The sequence below is a fragment of the Pongo abelii genome, chromosome 5, assembly GCF_028885655.2.
Source record: "Pongo abelii isolate AG06213 chromosome 5, NHGRI_mPonAbe1-v2.0_pri, whole genome shotgun sequence".
In the NCBI taxonomy this organism is placed as follows: Eukaryota; Metazoa; Chordata; class Mammalia; order Primates; family Hominidae; genus Pongo; species Pongo abelii.
Window position 1 is genome coordinate 131,611,533 of NC_071990.2, and position 24,686 is coordinate 131,636,218.

General features: G+C 38.2%; 1 protein-coding gene across 12 annotated transcripts in view; it reads left to right on the forward strand.

Annotated features, from left to right (window-relative positions):
* L3MBTL3 (L3MBTL histone methyl-lysine binding protein 3) overlaps positions 1 to 24,686 on the forward strand; it is a 123,092-nt gene that overhangs the window by 88,832 nt on the left and 9,574 nt on the right. For all 12 annotated transcript variants that reach the window (XM_024249141.3, XM_063724981.1, XM_024249139.3 and 9 more), the window contains one exon: positions 13,709 to 13,788. In XM_024249141.3, coding sequence (XP_024104909.1) covers positions 13,709 to 13,788 — 80 coding nt within the window. The remainder of the gene's footprint in view (positions 1 to 13,708; positions 13,789 to 24,686) is intronic.

Consider the following 24,686-nt stretch of genomic DNA (forward strand, 5'->3'; position numbering starts at 1 on the left):
TAGGAAGTTTGATTACCATTGAGGTATGCAGCAACGCTGGTCTTAGAATTCTTCTCCCAACCATCTCCTCCCCTTCCAAAGCTCCCCATCTTCCATCCTGACTCAAATTTTTTCCAAGAGGTCAAAGAGCCCTTCTCCCTTCCTGTTGGTCTCTTATAAACCTTAACTTTGAGTGTAACCCAAGGCTGGAAGCATATCTTTAAGAGGTAAAGAAATGCCCTTCCACTCATTTCCCAATGGGTTTCCTTCTTTTCAGGAAAATCCTGAGCATGCCACATTACTAGTAATCTTATGTTTTGAATTGTGTGTATGCATGTGTCTTCATCATTTCAAAGTGTCTCATTTGATTATTGTGAAAATGGTCGGAGGTGTCCATGTCTAACCCTTGAGAAGATACTGGCAGAGTAGCAATGACCTTCCTCTGGCCCGAGATCAGCCAGGAGTGAGAAGCAGTGGTAGGACTCAATTTGTCCTAGTATCATGACTTGATACCTCTCCCTAGACACCCTGGAGTCTTTTTCGTAAGGGTTCAGAGGTGAGTGCTCTGTAGAGGTGTTCATAGGTTGAACTGCATCTTCTTGACTCACTTTCTGTACCAGGTTTGGCCAAAACTACAGTTTTAATATGTAGGAAATGTAAAAGAGCTACAACTTAGACTTTCCAACTATTTATTTAGAATTTTATATTTTTTCTTTCTTCTTCCCACATAACCAGGATGCAGTAAGTCAGTTCCACCTTGGATAAATCAGCAGTGTACAAAGAGGTTGAAAAATAAAAAAGGTTATGAGGATCCTGAGCTTTCTGCTTAACTAAAAAGAATTTAATGCCTTAAAACCTAGAGGTCGCAAGTAATCTCATCTTCATTAAAGATTCTATAATTCCTGTAAAGTGTCTATAAAAGTAAAACTAAATGAAAATAATACTGATATATTAAAAAAAATTCATTAAGCATTTTCTACATGCTATACTTGGTGTCCCATACATTATACAAGTATGGTTCTTGTTTCTTCTGGCAATTTTCCTCAAATGTTATCTTCCTGAGCAAATGCTGTCAGTGATGCCAACCTTTTTTCTGTTTAGTACTGTCTTAGTTATAGTTTAAGGTACATAAACCAGTGAGAGACACTAAAACTTTGGAGGTAGAAAATTGATGCAACTAAACTCTCTTAGGGGTTTTTTTCCTCCCATGCAACTTTAACACTTGGCTTTTTGCCATTGTTCTGCATGCCTGGCCATCTAAGCTCTTAATGTAGCTCTGAAGATTAGTTCTGTCTTTGATGCAGACCCAAGGAACAAATGAGTAAGTAGTTGAAGCCCAGCACAGCAAGAGCACACCGTGGTGTTTTCTGTTCCTCCAGAAAAGAGCAGCAGAATGTGGTGATTAGGAACATGGGGCACTGCTTGGATTTAAATCTCGGCTTCCCTACTTGCTAGGTTTATGATCTTTGATGAATTACTGAATAGCTCTTCGCTTTGAATCTTATAATTTATGAGGATTACACGAGATGAAAAATGCAAATATGAAGCTCTTAGAATAGTGATTAATAAGTCATAAGCCCTCAATAAATGTTAGGTTTTTTTTTTGGTGTTTTTTTTTTTTAGGTGGAGTCTTGCTCTGTCACCCAGGCTGGAGTGCAGTGGCGTGATCTCGGCTCACTGCAACCTCCGCCTCCCGGGTTCAAGGGATTCGCCTGCCTCAGCCTCCCGAGTAGCTGGAATTACAGGCATGTGCCACCACACCCGGCTAATTTTTTGTATTTTTAGTGGAGACGGAGTTTTACCATGTTAGCCAGGATGGTCTCAATCTCCTGACTTCCTGATCTGTTGCCTCGGTCTCCCAAATTGCTGGGATTACAAGCATCAGCCAAGGTGCCCGGCCAAATGTTAGTTTTTATTAGCGTTGTTGAAAGAGGAATAAATTACTTTGTTTCATTATATGTCTTTTATTCCTTAGGAGCAAATGAATGGCTGGACCATTTGTTTACTATATATTTTTTTTTTTTGGTGCAGGGAGGATTTTATTTTATTTGATATTTATTTATTTAGTTATTTTTATTTTACTTTAAGTTGTAGGATACATGTGCAGAATGTGCAGGTTTGTTACATAGGTATACATGTGCCATGGTAGTTTCCTGCACCTATCAACCTATCTCCTAAGTTTTAAGCCCCACATGCATTAACTATTTGTGCTAATGCTCTCCCTCCTCTTGCCCCTGTCCCCCCCGGCAGGCCCTGGTGTGTGATTTTCCCCTCCCTGTTTCCATGTGTTTTCATTGTTCAGCTCCCACTTATGAGTGAGAACAGGTGGTGTTTGGTTTTCTGTTCCTTTGTTAGTATGCCGAGAATGATGGCTTCTAGCTTCATCCATGTCCCTGCAAAGGACATGAACTCATTCTTTTTTATGGCTGCATAGTATTTCATGGTGTATGTGTGTCACATTTTCTTTATCCAGTCTATGATTGATGGGCATTTGGGTTGGTTCCAAGTCTTTGCTATTGTAAATAGTGCTGCAGCAAACATATGTGTTCATGTGTCTTTATAGTACATGATTTATAATCCTTTGGGTATATATCCAGTAATGGGATTGCTGGGTCAAATGGTTTTCTGGTTCTAGATCCTTGAAGAATTGCCACACTGTCTTCTATAATGATTGAGCTAATTTACACTCCCACCAACAGTGTAAAAGTGTTCCTATTTCTCCACATCCTCTCCAGCATCTGTTGTTTCGTGACTTTTTAATAATCACCATTCTAACTGGCATGAGATGGTATCTCATAGTGGTTTTGATTTGCATTTATCTAATGACCAGTGATGAGCTTGTTTTCACATGTTTGTTGGCCACAAAATGTCTTGTTTTGAGAAGTGTCTATTCATATCCTTTACCCATGTTTCGATGGGGTTGTTTGTTTTTTTGTTGTAAATTTGTTTAAGTTCCTTATAGATTCTGGATCTTAGACCTTTGTCAGACGGGTAGCTTGCAAAAATTTTCTCTCATTCTGTAAGTTGCCTGCTTACTCTGATGATAGTTTCTTTTGCTGTGCAGAAGCTCTTTAGTTTGATTAGATCCCATTTGTCAATTTTGGCTTTTGTTGCAGTTGCTTTTGGTGTTTTAGTCATGAAGTCTTTGCCCATGCCTATGTCCTGAATGGTACTGCCTATGTTTTCTTCTAGGGTTTTGGGTTTTACATGTAAGTCTTTAATCCATCTTAGTTTAATTTTTGTGTAAGGTGTAAGGAAGGGGTCCAGTTTCTGTTTTCTGCATATGGCTAGCCAGTTTTCCCAGCACCATTTATTAAATAGGGAATCCTTTCCCGCTTGCTTTTGTTAGGTTTGTCGAAGGTTAGATAGTTGTACATGTGTGGTGTTATTTCTGAGGTCTCTGTTCTCTTCCATTGGTTTATATGTCTGTTTTGGTACCAGTACCATGCTGTTTTGGTTACCGTAGCCTTGTAGTATAGTTTGAAGTCAGGTAGTGTGTTGTCTCCAGCTTGGTTCATTTAGCTTAGGATTGTCTTGGCTATATGGACTCTTCTTTGGTTCCATATGAAGTTTAAAGTAGTCTATTTCCAATTCTGTGAAGAAAGTCACTGGTGGCCTGATGGGAATAGCATTGAATCTATAAATTACTTTGGGCAGTATGGCCATTTTCACGATATTGATTCTTCCAATCCACGAGCATGGAATGTTGTCTATTTGTGTCCTCTCTTATTTCCTTGAGCAGTGGTTTGTAGTTCACCTTGAAGAGGTCCTTCACGTCCCTTGTAAGTTTTATTCCTAGGTGTTTTATTCTCTTTGTAGCAATGGTGAATGGGAGTTCACTCATGATTTGGCTCTCTGTTTGTCTATTATTGGTGTATAGGAATGCTTGTGATTTTTGCACATTGATTTTGTGTCCTGAGACTTTGCTGAAGTTGCTTATCAGCTTAAGAAGATTTTGGGCTGAGACGATGGGGTTTTCTAAATATACAGTCATGTTGTCTACAAACAGAAAGAATTTGACTTCCTCTCTTCCTATTTGAATACGCTTTATTTCCTTCTCTTGCCTGATTGCCCTGGTCAGAACTTCCTATACTATGTTGAATAGGAGTGGTGAGAGAGGGCATCCTTGTGCTGGTTTTCAAAGGGAATGCTTCTAGCTTTTGCCCATTTAGTATGATATTGGCTATGGGTTTGTCATAAATAACTCTTATTATTTTGAGATATGTTCCATCAATACCTAGTTTTCTTTGCTATTCCTAAGTTAAGCTTTGAATAGATTGCTTAAGCAAGATGATTCCCATATCACATTACTCACCTGGATATAATTTCCCACTCAGATTTTAACAAATTTTCTTTGCATTTTTCTTAAGAATTTACTAAAATTTGGTTGCCAGACATTACAATTTTTTTTAATGCACTTTGGCACACAAGAGACAATTTGCATCCCTGGAAGCAAACTCTCAGACAAGGATTTAATTGCAAGTAGTTTACTTAGGAGGTCAAGAAAATATCAGTAGGCAAGTGAGGAAGTGATGCAGGGAAGGGCAGGCAGCCAGAAAAAGCTTAGTTGTCACGCTGGTTACCACCGTGGACAGCAGGAACACAGACCTGCTGGGAAAACTCTGGGATTTCTTGTAAATTGCATATCTCAGAGTTAGCCCACCATAGGGATGAGAGAGCTGAACTATTGAAACACCAATTCCCTTGAACCACAGAGTGAGGCTGTACATGTTAATTCCCTAGCACATCCTCCCTGCCACACAGCAGGCCAAGCAGCCAGAGCCCAGGGAAGTCCTGCAGGAAATCAGCACAGGTGAGACAGGTGGATCAGGCTGGCGTGTGCTGAAGTGAAGCGTGGGCTGTGGCACCAACCCAATGCCTATTACAGATGCCAGGCAGTCCCCAGAATGAGTGATGTGCTGATGTTGCTTTTGATTCAGAGCTTATATGATAGGACTAGCATAAGTTAACAGTGTGAGGAATGAATGTCCTTTTCCTGTCATAACATTATTTTAAAGGTCACTTGCTCAGAATAGAGCCATGGGCAACTAATGTTCCATCACACTCATTCCCAAATTTGGCTTCATATCAGATCCCCTGGGACTTCCTTAAAACTCAGATTTGAGGTCCTGTCTTAGCCCACCACATTCTGCCAGGCTAGAGCTTTGGAGAACGGACTCAAATATTTATGTGAGCATCTGTCCCCCTGCTCAAAACTCAATGACTTCCCGTTACTCTTGGAATTAAGACCCTAATTCTCAGCATGGCCTACAAAGCCTTGTGTCATCTGGCCCCTGCCTAACTCCTGCTTTGTCTCTGCAGGCTCTTTCTTCAAGCTATGCTTCAGCCATCCTGTCCTGAGATACCCCTTTTCCCTCTGTCTAGATCCTCTCTGCGCCATCTCCTAGCTAATCTCTCATCTTTGGGGTGTCAGATTCACTCTCCTTTCCTCAGGGAAGCTTTATCTGATCATCCAGATTTTGGACCAAGTCCTTCATTACATGCTTTCTCATCACACATCCCAATGCCGTTGACGTTCTTGGGTAAACATCTCTGTGTAGTTTGCTTGATGATGTGCTCCATAAAGGCAGGGGCCATGTCTTTTCTTACTCTCTGAGTTGCCCTAACCTGAGCACTTATCCCTTGCGTGCAGTAGTGACCTCGAACCATCCATCTGTCTTCCATGGACGGCTATCAGTTATGTAACCTAAGAGGCAATAGCTGTATAACATTTCTGTTCAGTTAAAACTCCTACACTTTGAACTGTGAGATCACCACACCAGATATGTAAGGAGTGATTATTAAATGATGAGATAAATTCCCCAAAAACATACCTGCACTCTCTCATTAATTAGAGTGGTATGTCCCAAACTGTTGTTGTTTAGTTTCCTGGCCCACATAGAAAATGATACCACAGAAATGACAATGTTTGTGTCGAACACCAAAGAAATGGATGAGGCTGCCTACCAGTCACCAGAGAGGGATGTAGTGGGCTGTGGAGATCAGTATCTCAGAACACTTGTACCCTAGGATTCAGGGCATCCTCATCGGGAAGCTCTGCTCCATATTAAGACGGTCCCACCCTGAATCCACCTGTAGGTATGCTGAATGCTTGGATCTCTTTTCCTACAGAGACTTGTCAAATGGGTGTGAGTGAATGGAAGTCCCAGTGCCTCTAGATAGAAATGTGAGTGCGTGGTCCTTATAGACAGAAATGTGAGTATGCAATCCTATCCCAGCGATCCATTTATTCATCAGAAGTATGAGTGTCTTTCGTGTCAGTGCTTGCTGTGAAAAGATGCTTTCCTCACTGTGGACAGTGGCAACTCATCTCCGCCCTCACGCTGCTCCTAGAGGCAAGATGTTAAGGCATGGGCTCTACCAGTGAGTGGAGTAGCTTTTCCTGGGGACTGATAACTTAAATCTCTGCATATCTACAGCTGAGTGAAACAATATATGTGTTTCTCTATATGTCTTAATAAAACTGTGAGTCTCAAACTTTGATTTGCACCAGAATCATTTGAGATGCTTGTTAAAAATGTGGCTTTTGAGGCACTGCTCCCAGATGTACTCATTCAGGAAATGGAATTCTTGTGTTCATAAAAATGAAGGCACAGGAATCTTCATTTTTAACCAGCCCTCCCAGGTGACAGTTGCAAGTAGTCTATAAATCAGGCTTTGGGAATCACTACTGAATGAAAACACCCTTTTCAGGGGTAATACTTGACAATGTGTTATTAGTTGGGAAACATCGGGCATCCATCCCACATAACCTTGTTCTCATGAAATCTATTCTACAGCTGCTTATAATTGTGTTCTAAATTAGGTACTATCTCTATTAAAAATCACTTAATGTTTTGAGCTCCCATGTTGTTTAAGCCTGCTAAACATCAGCCACAGAAACACAATAAAGCAGCTTTAAAATGCCTGCCAAATGCTTAGATTACCTTGCAAGGCAAATGCCCACTGCTTAACTGGTCTAATGGCAGAAATCAGTCTGTTCAGTTCATTATAGGCCATTAAAATGGCTTCTCAAGTTGTAAGACCAGTGTTTCCACTATGAGAACTACATAGAGCGGTTGTAGGAATTGCAGCCATCAATCTGGTTTATATTTTTAGCACGAATCCAATTTTGCTGGTCACACCGAAAGCCAAGTCTGTATCCTGTTAAACAGATAGGAAAGCAAGCTAACATAAAGTATGAGGCTATAAGCGTATATAAATCTATTTGCTTTGCAAAACTATCACATCAAGTAGAATAAAATCAATTTAGAGCCAACCATTCTAAAAGATTACAAAAGTTAATTAGTAAACCTTGGGAAGTTGGTTTTTTGCCCCCTGAGGTCTTCTGGGCTGAGAGCTTCATGTTGAATATTGGAGAAAGCAATTTCAGTGACTAAGAATTCTCTGGCTATTGTAAAACCTCTTCTCCCTTTTTGTTGATGGCCTTCCAGGTATGAATTAGGAGCTCTGGAAGTGTTTTCCTATTCCAGCTCTTGAGAACCTGAGTTAAATCTGTGTAGTTGTTTATGTACCCCAAAGAGTAGCTTAGTGTTTAGTTAAAACACTCACAGTTCTGATGCCAACCACTGTGACACCAAGGCAGCCATTCAAAGTACAAGGATAAGATGACTGTGTTATTGTTATATGCCTGTGAAGTTGTTGGAACAATATTGTAACAGGATCTTACTTTATCTCCTTGAATATCACCAATTTCTGACTCAGGAGACCCTTTTCTGTAGAGTAGAAAAGCAGTGACATCTGTTCTCTTTTCCACAACAACAACAACAACAAAGTAATAGAGTCTCACTCTTAAGAGACATCATCTTTATTTCCCAAACTTCACCTTATTGGTTAAGGCTTTTCATTTAATAAGAGGATTAATTGCTGACTGAGTTTTTCTGGAGGGTTTTTCCTTGTTATCGTGGTAATACCCACCTCATTTATTCATTATATTCCTTTTATTGTATTCTTTCACTAGCGTATGGTCCTTATGCTAAATTATAATTAAATAGGCCTGTTAGCCAAAATGTTTTTATTCATTAGATACACAGTAAACCATGTTTACCTCTCCTGGGTGATGTTTATGAAAACATAATTCAGTAAAACCATTGCTGTTGTATCATCTCAAAAGGAATTTAATTTTAAAAACTCTTTATTTGAATGTTACTCATAGTTGTAGAAGTTTTAATCCCAAGTCCCACTGGTTTTATGTGTCATCTTTTTCTGAATCCCTTCGAAGGTGGTGACCTCCTTGACCTGAAGCTCCTCAAGTACAGTCGCTCTTCATTTGTACGAGGCATTTTGGAGGCAGTTCAAGTATTTACCTTTTAAACTTTCTGTAGAGAACGTAGAGATTCTCATTCCCTTATGTTTTTACCTGCGAGTAAGTCACAGCTCAGAAACTTAAAAAAAAAAAAATGCTGGGAGCATGCAAAGAGACATTCTTTTGATGGCCAAAACAGAAAAACTACATTTTTTAGAGCTCTCTGGTAGTCATCGTCCCCGCTTGTTACTGGGGAAGTACAAGTCTCTTTCAGTTCTGCAAAGGCCCCATGAGACTAGAATAAGCTATTTTGAAAAGAGAAGGGTGGCGTTATTTTAAACCAAGCCAAACTAAGTAGTGAGCTTTCACACTTGAGCTGCTGCAAGGTAGCCATGTCTCTGATTCTGGGCCAACAATAACTGTCATTCCGAGCTTCCTAACCTGGTTGGCAAATATTTTGATCTACATGGCAATCTGCATCTGCCTCCTTTCATGCTGGATTTAAAGAGGTGGTGGAAATCGATAAATCCCTAAATTGGGGCAAAATAATTTGTTTTTCAGTATTTTTTAACAGACTGGGACTAATTGAAACGTAATTGGTTAGAAATTGTTTTTATATGACAAACAGACTTGGAGAAATACAGCTGCACATATTCAACTGCCATCCTATGCATTTACCATTCTAATGTCTGTTTTACTAATACTTATCACAAAGCATAATTAGATTAAGACAGTAAGACCTCTAAAAAGTGACACATAATTACAGAGAAAAAGAAAATGCTGAGTCATAAAGAATACATTTTTCCATTCAAGTGGATTCCACTATCTTTATTAAAAGCCAAAAGTATTCTTTAGTAAGATTTCACTATGATTGTATTTCCATTCAATACAACTGAAATTGTATTGTATTGAATTGCGACTAAAGAAATATTGCAGTAAATGGCTTGTTGAAAATTCTGAAATTCCAAGAGAAATTGCTGTTTTCCACGCACTTTTTTTAGGTGCTTTTACCTATGTGGGTGCATTTAATCTTCATAATACCTTATGTGGTGTGGTTGCCATCATCACATCTTCATTCTACAAACATGGAACCTCTTTTGGTTAGAAGCCACATAGCTAGTCCATAGCAGACCTGGGTTATAACCCAGACAGTCTGACTGTAGTCTATGCTTGGAACCATTACTCTAAAAGCTATTTTACTAGTTGAAGAAAGAAGGTTAGTTAAAGAAAACAGGTGTCAGTAGATAATTTTATCCTAAAATATAAGTAATTTATAACTAGGAATAGCTGCTGTGCATCATGCTCCTACTTAAGTGCCTGGCTCTGTGCTAAGTGCTTTCTGTACATTATTTTATTTCATTCTTAACATGCCCCTCTGAGGTAAAGGATTTATTATCCCTGTTTTACCAATGATGTAACTGAGAATTAGAGAAATTAAGTAACTTGCTGATGGTCATGTAAACCTAGTGAGTAGCAGAACTGAAATTTAAACCAGATCTCTTCACTTCCTAAGACCATATATGTAACCACTATTGCTGGGCTGCTTCCTCCATGTTAAGATCCACACATCCAGCTGCGGTGTGGATAATCTCAGTGCTTTGAGAGGGTGAGGCAGGAGGATTGCTTGAAGCCAGAAATTCAGACCAGCCCTGAGCAACATAGTGAGACCCTGTCTCTACAAAAAATTAAAAATTAGCCAGGCGTGGTAGCACATGCCTGTAGTTTCAGCTACTTGGGAGGCTGAGGCTGGAGAAGCACTTGAGCATGAGTTTGAGGTTGCAGTGAGCTAATGATGGCACCACTGCACTCCAGCCTGGACAGTGGAGTGAGATCCTATCTCTTAAAAAAAAAAATCACACACTTGTGCCTAAACAGCTTGTACCCTCTTTTGAAATGAAATTGTTGATAATGAAAAATGTTGATCAAGGAAAGCAGGTCAGGAAATGTTTAGGTTGACAATAATTGTGATATTAAAATATAGCATGAAAATATTTCTGGTTGTCATTTTTAAAAATCTGTCAAGAAGCATATCTTTTACTCTGCTCCAGAGTGTATTGTGACATTATCCCAGAGTTTTGGCATTCTGATATAATCATATTTTGTCTGTAATTGGAAGACTATGTAGCTAAAATAACATTTTGCTTAGGAAGTTGAAATTCTAGAACAAGGATTTCATTTTTGTGTAGAGAAAGATTCATCATAGTACATATTCAGCCAGAATTTGCATAATGAAATTCTTAACCTTATAGTAGAGAGAAATAATGGTTGTCCAATTGAATAAACAATTTTTCTTGTTGTTTTTTTCTTTCTGAGATACAGTCTCACTTTGTCACCGAGGTGGAGTGCAGTGGTGCAATCATGGCTCACTGCAACTTTGACCTCCAAGGCTAAAGTGACCCACCTGCCTCAGCTTCCCAAGTAGCTGGGACTACAGGCGCATGCCACTACGCCTGACTTTTTTTTTTTGTAGAGACGTAGTCTCAGTGTGTTTCTCAGGCTGGTCTCGAATTCCTGGACTCAAGCAATCCTCCCGCCTCAGTCTCCCAAAGTATTGGTATTAGAAGCATGAGCCACCGTGCCTGGCCTCAATTTTTATTTTAAATAAAATGTAAAACAAATGAGAATACGGAGTCAGGCTCTTCATTCCTGACCTTATCAATGAAAGACAATTTGGAGAATAAGTTTATGGCATAAAAAGCATGTTTCCCTTAACTTTATATATCATACTTTATTTTAGAAAAACACAAGTGTAAAAATAAGAAACGGTTGAATCCAATTGCAGATTTTGGTGTCAAGAAGAACGGGTTCTATACTCGCCCTGTGAATTTAGTCTTAACTTCTCTACATTTCTGTGGCTATAATAATAAACCTTCCTTCAAGGCATGTTATAAAATATGGGGCATGTAAAAAGCTCAGTCAGTCTTTGGCTCATACTGTGTTCTTAAAAAGTGAACTTTTCTTATTAATATTAAATGTTTCCACATGTCTGGATGTGCTTGATTAAGATTCTGCTCGCTCCAGTGGTTCTATTCACCCATCTGTTTCATAATGCCTGTTGTAAGAGACTGGGCAGATTGACCCCGTCTTCCACCATTCCACTCTCTAGCTAAAGGAAACAGCACATAGAACCTCAGGGGTATAGGCACTTTTAATTTGAAGGAATTTGCAGAATCAATACATTAACCTGAAATAAAACATTCAATAAACATTTTTTGTGAAGTTCTTCATGTTTGGTAAAAATACATATCTGTGTTTATATATTCCCAGGTTTGTATGGGTCCAATTTAATGAAGTGTCATGAGTTAAAACTGGGACAGTGAAAACTGAACATGCTTCTATAATGAAGCAACATAAATTATGTAAGACTACATAGCTTCCATTCTGCTTCTCTTTTGGGATAGGTTATGTCAGATCCAGGCATGAGGAAATTTTTTGGGTCAAAGATTTTACTTTCTTGTTCTATCTCTGTTCCCTCTTGGAAAGTGATCTTTTCTTGGAGTTCAGAAGATAAGTAATTGTCATTGTATTCAGGCATAAGAAAACAAGGGAACTTTTTTCATAGCTCAAGTCTTCTATCTTTATTTTAACAAAGCTTATTTTAAAGGAATAGTATACTTTAGTAAAACCACAAAAGGGTAACTGCTGATTATCGGTGGATAATTGTGATCCTGAAAACTGAAATATACAGAAAATTTTGACTTTTTAGCTTTTGGACTCATGGTGTTTCTCTCTCTATTTAAAAAAAATATCAACTACTCATCAGAGCTTCTAGAAAAGGCACAATAATTGGAAATCTGCTTTATTTGGGAAATGCCAATTTTAAGTTATATGACTGTAGTGTATGGTTTTTAATAATAATTGATATAGCCATCTACAAACTATTTGTTGACCACAGTACTTTCTGGGCTAGAATTTGTGCACTCAATATTATTTCCAATTTAATATAAAACAAATTTGGAAGTTCATAGAAGTTAATTTTAGCATGGTAAGCTAATTTTAACATGTAATTACCGAGCATAGCTGCAGCATTATTTTTACATAGAAAATGCAATTTTTATCAATACTTCAACTAATGTTCTTTCTCCAGTTATCAGTGATATTCTTACATTTGTTTTTACTATAGCTTCATCCTTCTACTTTCTATGGAATAAGAGACCCTGTTGCCATTTAAGTGGTTTCTCTTGGAAAAAAAAATAATGATTCTCCCCCATTTTCAAAAGAGCAAGTATACTTCAGCAGTTGTAGCAAGTTATTTTTAGCATGAACTAAGCTGGGGAGTTCAGATTCAAATGAAATTTCGCATTTGCTCCTGGAAATGATCTTTCTTAAAAATAATATCTCCTCACAGGATGATCACTAATAACCAATAAATAATTTAAAAATAGCAGTAAAAATAGAAAACATGTATTTATTGCATGCTTACTGTGTTAGTGTCATTGTGTTAATTATTATATTTTCAAATGGAGACTTAATTAGTGCCTTTGTAATTAAAACTATAGAACTCCTTTTATATTTGTTGGGATATTTTGTTTCAAATGTATTTTCCCTGTTACTAAAACTTAACAGAAGTATGCTCTGGATCTTTAAGAAACTCAAGTGTATTTGTAATGGTAACGGCATGTATGAAACAATAGCGTATCATAAACACAGAATACTATAAAGCACTAAAGTGTGTAGGCCAGATAGCATATTCTGGATAGAAGAAATTGCAAAATGGGGTTTATTGTGAACCCTGAGAATGGAATACATTAGGGTGAAAAATTTTAAGTCCCTGAAACTTAAGAAAAGTAGTTCCTTTTTTTTTTTTTTTTTTTTAAAAAAAAAAAAAAAGAGCCCGTTTTTGCCCCTGACATAAGGAGAAAAGCTCTGAATTAAGACTGTAATGGATCTATTCCATTTTGGAGCATCTCTGGCATGTTTAGTTTAGCATTAGGTTATTCCTGGTCAAAAAGAGGTGGAATCACTTCAGCTGGTGGACTTGACCTGATTAAGCCAGGAAAAGCTTCCTAGAATTGGGATTGATTCCCCCGAGCCAGTCTTAGCCTCCATCCGAATCCTAGTGCTGAGTAGTATATAGTGATTTAGTTCAATGGTGTGGACTTTCAAAACGTCTTCTTTCTTTGAATAGAAGTCTTACCAAACTGTGTAAGTAAAATTCCACATGAATACATGTCCCAAATAGTAGTTGAATTATTCAATAGCTACATTTTCCAGAATAGTTCATTTTATTATCCTTAGCTTTATATCTTCTTCCTGAATAGGAAATGAAAATTGATAATGAGGAAAATGGGCATGTATAGGTGTTATTAATTAATTGCCTTGTAGTAGAACTATATATCCTTTCTAACACTTTAGTAGCATTCTTTGGTTTAAAATTAAGAAAAGCAGTTGTTGAGATGTAGTTCTGAACCATTTTTTAAAAATGTTTCTCTTATAAAATATTGAAATGCCTGTTTTTCTCAGAGACCAGCATGCCGATGATGTCAAAGAAGACTTTGAAGAGAGAACAGAGAGTGAAATGAGAACATCACATGAAGCCAGAGGTAGCCATAATAATTATCATATTACTAATGTGTATTACTGCTAATATGAAACAATCAAAGCCTTAACTGGAATACAACAGTCTCTTTTATGTTAAAAATGAATTTTATTTTTTATTTTTATTGTTTTATTTTAGGTTCAGGGATACATGTGAAGGTTTGTTACGTAGGTAAACTCGTGTCATGAGGGTTTGTTATACAGATTATTTCATCACCCACAAATTAAGCCCAGTACCTGATAGTTACTTTTTCTGATCCTCTGCCTCCTCCTGGCCTCCCCTGGCAACTAGACTCCAGTGTCTGTCCTTTCCTTCTTCGTGTTCGTAGGTTCTCATCATTTAGCTCCCATGTATAAGTGAGAACATGCGGTACTTTTTTTTCTGTTCCTGCATTAGTTTGCTGAGAGTAATAGCCTCCAGCTCCATCCATGGTCCCGCAGAACACATGATCTCATTCTTTTTTATGGCTGCAAAAGATGAACTTTAACTTTAAGTTAACTAATAAGTTTGGTTAACTTATTCTTTTTTGCAGGCAGCAAAAGTTTATTGTTTAGTATCAATATAGTATGTAATTTTGTATATGGATTCACTTATGGTCTGTATTAACAGTCTCACATGTTGGTACAGTATTGTACATAAAGTTTGGTAAGACATTCTCTTTGGACCTTGTCACACATTTTCTTTAGTATTGTTGATATCATTTGCTTCCTGTGTTTAAAACTCAATTCAGAATGTGTTTTGAAATCCAGATAGAATATTGTCTTAATCTATTATCACAAAATGAAAAAAAAAAATTCCTTGAACAATGTTATAAGTTGTGTTGGAGGAAATAATTTGTCCTACATCTTTGTTAAAAATATGTTGCTTTGGGAGGCCAAGGCAGGCGGATCACCTGAGGTCAGGAGTTTGAGACCAGCCTGGCCAACACGGTGAAACCCCATCTCTACTAAAAATACAAAAATTAGCCAGGTGTGGTGGCGCATGCCTGTAGTCCCAGCTACTTGGGAGGCTGAGGCAGGAGAATCACTTGAACCTGAGAAGCAGAGGTTGCAGTGAACCGAGATCACACCATTGCACTCTAGTCTGAGCAACAGAGTGAGTGGTTTAATTAAGCAATGAAGTTGTAATAACTGTTAGTCATAGTATAGATTGTATTTATAAATCAAATGTAACAATAATTATTTATTTTTTATAAGAAAATGTCAGTCTGATTATGATTTTGATTGTCCCTGGGGACTTTGCTTTTCATGTAAATAGTTTTGTTTAGATTACTGTAAGATTTGAGAATGGCACCTGATGGCTGTTTGCTTGCAGTGACCGATTTCATAAGTGATGCTTTGATTTCCATATCTGATTTTCATAAAGCAATCATTTACGATTAATTTAAAAGTTATAGTCAGTGCTGTCTTCAGCACCCCTTATGGTGTTTATGTAGCACGGTGTACAAAGCCTATAAATGGTCAGAGTTGGAATCTCTGCTCTGCCACCTGCTGCTGTGTGATCTTAGACATGTTATCACATACCTCTGAGTGTTTCTGTTTCTTTATCTGTCTATCCAGGAGGATGATGATAGTATACCTCCCTTATAAGATTGTAATGAGGATGAAGTACAGTCACATTTGTAGCTTGCTTAGAACAGTGCCTGGCACATAGAAAGTGCTATGCAAGTATTGGATTATTTAAAATGTTTCTGATTATGGAAAAAGGCAGAAAAATATTTAATTTATGAAGGTTTTGTTATCAGGGCTATTTTGAATTCTTAGACAAAAGCTTTGGCCTTTCTTTGTGAATGGTGGTTTATAAGAGGAGGTAAGAGCATGGCCTTCATTCAGGTCTCAGCTCTACCACTTCCTAGCTGTGTGGCTAGCTCTGGGCAAAGTGTCCCTAACCTGTTTGTGCCTCAGTTTCATCTTGTGTAAAATGGATGTAGTAATAGTATCTGTATCACTGGATTACTGTGAGGATTAAATGCATCAGTGGCTGGAGTATTCACTCTTGTTAATAGTAGTAGTATTGTGGAATAAGTGTCTATTGTATGGAATTACCTGATCATTAAAAGTTTAGATAGATCGATAATAAAATCTTCTAGGCTTTAAACTTGTTGAGGGAGTAATAATTTGATAACATATTTAGTTTCTCAGTGATCTTTTTAACTCAGTGTTTATTTAACTTTCCATTTTATTTGCTGGGCCAGTTTTCATAATTTCTTTCTGAAAATTGTTTGCGTAATGGAGAATTTCCAGTTTATTAACATATACTATGCATAGTATTCTCTTCTTTTTCTTGGTAGCTCTATGTCTTTCTAATTTTTTTCTTTCTGTTTTTCTTGATTTGAATTGCCTAAGTTTTTATCTTATTATTCCTCTCAAGGAACCATTGATACGAGTCATATATAATTCTTAATTTTGCAATTTTTCAAGTCATTTATTTTTATTGTTTTATTACCTGTAAAACCTGTAGTTCAATGTGCATGTTTTGCTTATTGTCCTACTTTTTGTTAGTGAAAGAGAGCTTCATAAAATAAGTTGTTTTGAGAATTATTGCACATATTTTTATAGGTGAGATTGGCCTATAATGTTCTCCTTTACTTTCTCATCCAGCTTTAGCCTCCTAAAATCAATACAATTTTTCTTCTTTTTCACGTTTCTGAAAACATTTTGAATAAGATTGTAACATAAAATTTATCTATAGTGAAATCATGTTACGATTCTAGGCTTTCTTTTAACATCTTTCTTAGCCTTAGATTTCTTTTATCTTTTCGAAATGGTTTTTCAAGAACCATTTTGTATGAAAGAGATTTGGATAGCACTTTGTCCGGTACTGGATAGCACCAGCCAGTAGTTTACTGGTTGTCTTCACCTAAAATCCAGGGAGCTTTGGTCCGAAACCAGGCCTTATAGTATCTGAAGACGTTTCTCAGTGACACTGGGGACCTCTCAGAGCCTAGTCAGTGGGTTTCCTCCTGCCTCTCAGTTCTTAATAGAGCCCTGGCTGAATGCCTTATATGGGGTTCCCTGGAAACAGACCCTGAGAGTGTTTTGTGCAAAAGGTTTGTTAGTGAGTATTCTTGGGAGCAACACCAGTGAGAGAGTGAAAGAAGCAGGATCGGGCAGACGGAGAAGCTGAGCTGTGATGTAGTTATAGCAGAGGCCTTAGCCCATCCCACAAGTTGTGCAGGTGGCCGTTTGGAGTTATCCCAAATTCAGGCAAGGGAACCAGGCTTTTGTTTCTCTAAATTGACCGATCCTCGGGTGTTTGCTGGGAGGGGCACATGTCCTCAGGCAAGGAAGCTCCCTCTGGCTTTGGGCAGTTCCAGGAGAGGGAGGCAGCTTTGAGCATCTGCATTCCACAGGGAGGAGAATGAAGCCCTGGTTCAGAAGGGCGCAAAGAACGGCCCACCACAGATTCACTATATTCAGCCAGATATTTGGTCTGTTTTTCTTTGCAGGAAAATCAGACAAAACAAAAGAAACAAACCAAAATATCCCTTTAACTATGTGAGATTAGGCCACCTAAATTCAGTCTACTCTCTTGGTTTTGAAAATGAACCTGGCTCTTAAATTCAGTCTTCTTTTGTGGTGTTTTGCCTGGGAAGTCGTGAGCCTTTTTGATTTTTTGATTCAGTCTTCTTTAGATCCAGAAAGCTTCCTTAAGTTATAGTTTTGATTATTATTAATACTTCTGCTTCATTTGTATCTTTCTTGAAGGTAATACCTATTCTTCTTGGGCTACACCCAAGGAATGATATAAAAAATACTTAACAGGGGCCAGGCGCGGTGGCTCACGCCTATAATCCCAACACTTTGGGAGGCCAAGGCGGGTGGATCACCTGAGGTCAGGAGTTTGAGACCAGCCTGACCAACATGGAGAAACCCAGTCTTTACTAAAATACAAAATTAGCTGGGCACGGTGGCTTATGGCTGTAATCCCAGCTACTCGGGAGGCTGAGGCAGGAGAATCACTTGAACCTGGGAGGCAGAGGTTGCAGTGAGCTGAGATCACTCCATTGCACTCCAGCCTGGGCAACAAGAGCGAAACTCCGTCTCAAAAAAATAAAATAAAATAAAATACTTAACAGCTCATTTGGTAACCAACATGGCACAGGACAGTTAAATAGTCGTCTTAGTACTGGAGCAGGGTCCTGGAGGTTCCGTGCTGTAACAGAAGTTATGCTTAGATGCTGGATCTTGGGGAAGTCCCACAAGGGACTGACTGCATGGTGGGGAGTAACTATTACCAACCAATATGGAAGTATTTTAATATTTTAACAACTTTGGCATTTTGTGATGTTGTCAACATGTTTTTCAAGTTGAAATAGCTCACTCAGTCTCTCTTTCTGTTGAGTGTGCTATTTACTGCCTTTAACATGAATTTTAACAGCAGTGTCTTCTTATTTTCCTGTGATTTCCTACATTGGCTTGTTCTCTTTTCATAGCCTATTTTTGTGTTATAGAGTTTATTTCCCCTTGTGCATTGCTAACGTCATGAAACTCTTCTGTCTATAACTCTGCTTTTCTTCTGATGTTTTCTAGAACTTTTTATCAGAGGCCCCGTGGTAATTGTTTTCTGTTTGATCATTTTTGCGTCCCGAGTTTTCCCAAGGTCTTTTGTGAAGAACACTAAACGCTTAATGTTCCCGTTTGAGTCCTGGCACAATTCCTCTTTCAAACCCAAGGCTGAAGGTCAGACAGATGTGCTCCATTCCGGAGCCCTCTTGTGAACCTACAGGTGCCCACCAGTGTTCATTCTCATTTCCACTCCTCCAGTGGCAGAAGCAGCCCTTTCAAACCTAGCCTGGCTGGGGTGGCCTGGGGGTGGGAGAGAATGCCCCTTGCAGTGTGGGTAGCATTTATTCTAGAGGAGACTTGAGAAACCACCCTAAGTTGCTTTACAATGTCAAGAGGATTTAAGACTCCCTAGGTCCATGAGGCCTGTTTTGAGTCTAGGAGCAAATTGATTTAAAAGACACGCACACACACACACGCACCCCTCTTAAAAAAGGATATTTCCCTCTCCCCCACCCATTTCTTCTGTTAATTCTGTTTAGTTCAGTAGAGTATGTGTAATTATGAGCTTTTGGGGACGATTCCTGCTATGCTACTGAATTTGATCTTTGAGGACTTTAACTCAATACTTCCCTCCCTCCCTCATTACCTCTTTCCCTCCCTCCCTCCCTCTCTTTTTTTGCTTCTGTCTTCTCTACCTGAATAAGTAGCTCATTCCTACCATTATGGAAGTCCCATTAGTAAAGAATTGAATAGTTTGACCTTCAAATTTAAATTGATGTATTCCTGGGAAAGTATGGTTTTGTTTTCCCTTCTGCAGCCACTCTCTCTCCTGGGTGGCCCATGTGAGAGAACTGAATTCTGTTTTATCACATGCCAGGTTCTCACCTAAAAAGACAGTCTTGCTTTTTGCTTCCATAGCCATTGGTTTATTTTGATTATTAACCTTGAAGTGATCCTCAGTTATCTTTCATGCCTGAGTTAAGTGTCTTGGAAGTTAATTTTGTCTATATTCCTTCATGCTGTGAATTCACTTATTTTACCCAAACACTTTTATTGTTCATCCTTTTGTATTTGGTCACCAGTTAGTAACTCTTATTTTGAAAAATATTAACAGATGTATCCCATTTCTTGTGGTTTTTTTTTCCTTTCATATTAAAAGCATATTTTATAGATTCGTGAAATGTTAGCCTAAGAGGGTTATTGACTCATTTCCGTTTTTACTATTTCATGCCCAATATACTCCCAGTTATATGCATTTCTTTCAACAGAGAACTACTGTCTCCCATTTGCCAAATGCTTACTATATGCCAGATGCTGGGATAAGCATTTTAGAAATATCATGTCATCCTTACTACAATACTGTTAATTTGATTTAGCCAGGAATATATAGAGCTGGTCAGTGGCAGAGTGGGGCTTTGAATCCAGGTTTATCAGACTCAAAAACTGACCCGCTTGACCACAACCCTGTATTTGGTATTAGGAGGCAGGCGATCGAGGATCACTTCCTGGTGCTGCTGCTGCCTCACAGTGTGGCTTTGAGCCGTCAGGGCTGGGCCTCCGTTTCCTCACCTTAGGGATAGCTCCCTCAAAGCATTGTTTTGAAACTAAACTGAGACAAGGCATTTGAAGATTCTGGTTTCACTTTTGCCACTGGCCTAAAGGAACAGGAATGAGTCAGAACAAGTGGTAAGCAGTAGCTCGTGCTGCGGCTTGTGGACTTAGCATTGTTCAGGCTTGGAGAAGCAGGGAGCAGATTGGGATCTGAGTTTGCAAGTGGCAAGGAGCATAACGTGTACCTCCTTTTGTTTGGCACTTGCCCTCCTGGGTCAGCCTACTACATGATGGTTCTCTTGGGCCCTAATGGGAACAGTCGGGTAGGAAGCAGGTTCTTACCCTCCGTGGTATTGGAGATGTCTCTTTCCACCAAAGACCTCATATTTGGTTTAGGTAGTGTTCCCTATATTGAAGATTTATTGTCTTGTTTCTCCTGAAACACCAGAGGATGTTTATTTCAGGATCATCTTTATTTGAAAAGTCTTTTTACAAAGGTATTTTCTCTGCGTCGCTTTCTTCTACCCTAAGCCAAATCAGAAATTTTAATACCTGTACTCAACCAGAAATGAGAGGCATGTGAGCAGATTTGATTTGCAGATTTCTACTTTGGATAACAACAGTATTATTTATTAAACTTCATTTCAAAAAAGTGTAGGGACATAGGGTAAGCTTCCCCTCTGCATTCTCTGAAGGTTCACTGAGATGACTGACAATAGATTAATAGGAGAAAGAGGCATACAGAATATATTAATGTGCATAAACGTGGCAGTCCTGCAAATATGAGACTCAAGGCCAATGGTTGAAGTTTGTGACCCCTTTTCATAGAGGAAAGGAGAATGGGGGTGGGATCGGTATAGGCAGTTGCGAGGGGTAGTAAATAATTTTCAGGAGAAATGAATGAGCCCAAAGAACAATGGCCTGGGACAAAATTTCTCTGAGTTCTGTGGGAGGTTGCAGGAAGGTGAGGAGCAGAACTTCACTGTGAACAAATGTTGTCTTATTATGTAGATAATGTCTCTTGGGTAATCTCTTGGAGATGCCCTGAGAAGAATAGATGAAGTCTCTGAGCATGGTGATTTTAGTGGTTAAATCTTTGTTGGCTGTTTGATGAGACTGCTAAGTTGGCAATTGCATTTCTTTTGGAAAGAAGTTTTCTTAGTCAGATAAGGAAATTCTAGAGAGTTTCTCTCTGCACATGGGAAAGAAGGGATCAGAGAGACCAGGGCATGGGGGAAGGTCAAAGGGAGACCTTGCTTCTGAGGCTTACTTCTGAGGTCTTTCAGTTTCCTTTAATTCAGAGCATTTAGCATGCCAAAGTGCCACATTTTGGGTCATTGTCCTCTGTAGCCTAACAAAAGTCTGCAAGTATATGCTGTATTTATATACCCTTCGAGTTTCCGATACAGTACGGTGCTGAATAAATAATTGCTGAATGAAGAACTTTCATATGGTAGACAATAGAGGCAGGCCTTTGTCACTAAGAATCAACATTTAAAAAAAAATCCCGTTTGCTGCTTTTTTAGACGGATGAAATAAAGAAGTCAAAGATCCACAGACTTATTTGTCTGTTACTCCCATCTATCATTTTCTTCTGATATTAACGAGACCCAGCAATTGATGTTGTTTTAATGATATATTTCCACAAGTGCATTAAATTGCTTTCCAAGTCACCAAAGTGAGACTTCCATTTTTTGTTATTTTTTAGTAACATTAAGTAGTTTATTTAATACCAGCTGCTAGTTTATATAACTTTTATTATCCAAATAATACATGTTTATTATAGAACAATTAGCAAATACAGGGAAGCAAAATGGAGAAAATCAAAATTATGTGTAATTTTATACCATTTTCTGAATGTGGGGACCTACTTTTTTAGACTGTTTCTATCTGAAATGTTGTACAAACTACTTTGTAACCTGCAGTTTGCATAAGTATTTATACTTCTTGCAACATAATATTAAATATTCTCTCTGTGGTTGGATGTAGCATCACTTAACAAACCAATCCCCTGCTCTTGGGTTATCTAGGCTAGTTATTTTGTATTTCTGACTGTTAAAAATGTTTTTGCAATAAACTTTAGTGGTGATTAGGATTAGGGGTGTGTGTGTGTGTGTGTGTGTGTGTGTGTGTGTAATACAAAACACATAAAAGTGGCTTATGTAAGGTAAAAGAGCCTTATTTCTCTTCCACATAAAGGAAGTACAGAGCTTGGTCCAGGATTTAAATGGTACTTAACAGTGTCAGGAAATCAGATTCCATTTATCTTGCTGCTCTGCCTTGCAGAGCACCTATTCCCAACACCATATCATGGTTAGAGGTGGTTGCTGGAAGGCTAGCCATTAAAGTACTATTCTACCCAGCAGGAAGGAGGAACATACTGGGGGAGTGTTGGTGGGTGTGCTCTCAGCCTTTAAGAGCACTTCCAAGTCCAATTAGCAGAACTCATAGGATATTGTAGATTCTGCTTCTGCTTATGTCCATTAGTCATATGGCCACTTTTAGCTGAAAAGGAAGCTGGGAAATGTAGTCTTCATCTGAGTAGAGTTACATACATACCAGAGACCCTCCACTGTAACTGACTTTGAGATGATTGTTAGCGTTCGTGCTTCATTATTTTCTTAAGATGAACTTCTAAACTTGGAATTGTGGAGTCAGTGGATGATAACTCAGAAGGAATCTTTTCCAGGTGAGAGAAAAGACTTTTGCCCAAAGCTGCTTCCTTGGAGTGTTTTGTGGGTTTTTTTTAGCATACCAGTGCCTGATGAAGATAAGAATGGGAGACATTCTTTTATCTCACTGGAAGGTGCCATCCATCCGATCTATCCAGAGAGCATCTGCTGACCCTGATGGAAGTGCACAGGTGCAGGGTCGGTAGAGGCACCTCTTACTGGGGCTTTGCCAGTGAATGTTTGAAATTTGAGTATAAAAGAGATCTTAACAGTACATTCCTTGTACCATGCAATATCTCACGGCGTGTAGGGCCAGGGATATTGGTGGTGCTGTGTTCTAAGACTGGAAGTCACTTTTCAGCTGGTCCTGTCTGACTTGTAGGTAGATTTGGATCTTCAAATTTGGCACACAAAAATCTTTTTATCTTTTCTTCAACAAAACATTGGTCTTTATGCCTCTTATGTATGACTAGAGGTCTTTAGTGTCTGTCTCTTTCTCATACATATGTATAGGCCTCACTGAGAATTTTTTTTTTAAAAGAAAAGTAGTGATTATTTGATTAAACATTAGACTGAATAGATTAATTTGTTCATAAACATAATGAATATTATTATTTTTCTCTGCAGTATACTGTGTCCATTTTAATGTACTGTCACTTTTCTCTTAATTCTTATCTTTCCACTGTTGAGGATGACAGCTTTGGTTCTACAAATAAAATTTATCAGATTGTTGAATCAAGAATCAGGAAGGATGACCATTCCTTCCATATGGTAATTTTAGTTATTCGCAGTCGGCCTAAAATATTTTTACTCACTGTGGAAGCACACAACCTGAAACCAAGTGGGGCAAGTGAGAAAAGAGTTCGATCACATACCTTTGGTCAATTTTCATCACAGGAAACTTCAGAAGTATAGAGAACTTCTTAAAAATTTTCTATAGAGAACTTCTTAAAAATTGTCTATAGAGAACTTCTTAAAAATTTTGTTTTCCATGCATGTCAATGGTTTGAGAGGAGAGTGGTACGAAATAGGGTCCTAGGCAAAGGGAGGTGGCTGAAATGTCTTTAGAACACGAGGCTCTGTTTCCCGAGGCATATTGTGCACATTTAAACCTACTCTTCCTTACTCTTGGCACTGAACCAGCTACTGGAGCCAGAGTCTATTTGCATTTATTTTAGCCTATATCATAACATGTTAAAATAAAAACCTGGAGTCACTTTTCTTTGCAATTCAAGGAATGCAGTACAAATTTGCTTAAATGAAGCTGCTTTCTTTATTCCTTTTGGATTAAAATCATAGGAGGTGGCATGGTCTGTGGCTGATAACATCAGTTAGCGAAGAAGACTCAGCAAAAGGAAGGAAAGTCTTAATGTGAAGGATGCGGAGTTGGTACTAGGATTGGAAGAGTATATATGTCTAGGCCTATTTATAGTATCAGGCTTAAAGACATGCAGAGGCAACCACAGACATAAGGGCTTTGGTGTTTTTAGTCATTTCCTTAGAATGGGTTAGTTATTTTTCTAAGGAACAATGTTCGGAACATTAGAAATGAATTGTGAATAATACAGCTTTTAGCAGAAAATAAAATGAAAGAGTAGGTCTGCAGTGATAGAATGAACAGTGCTGAGTGTTAATAGGATAAAGACTATGGCTTTGGAAAAGACTAATTATATGGCATGCACTCAGGATACAAATTATAAAGTCAGCCCTATTTTACTGTAGTGTAGAATTGGAAATCTTACCATTTCATATAAAGCTGTCTTATAAAATACGTACAAATATTGTATTTCAAATAATAGCTAAGCTCTTTAGAATACCTGAGATTAAAAAGATGTTTTTAAGTTACTCCGTATTTTGCTACACAAAAATTCCTTAAACTCTGGGCAATTCAAAAAGAAAAAGAATAAAAACAAACTGTTTCTGGTTTATGTATTTGGTTCATAATAGATATTCAATAAAATGGGATGAGGACCTGCACCTTTGAGGTTGATTGGATGAAATATGGAAAGAGGGATAATGATGGCTTTTTAAAACATATTTGAAGATTTGAAATGTTTCATGTGGAGCAGACACTAGAATTTTTCTGTATGAGCTCAGTGAGGTAGTACCAGAACCAGTGGGTGTCAACTCCAATAAAATAGATTTTTGACTCAGCATAGTGACTTTCTAGC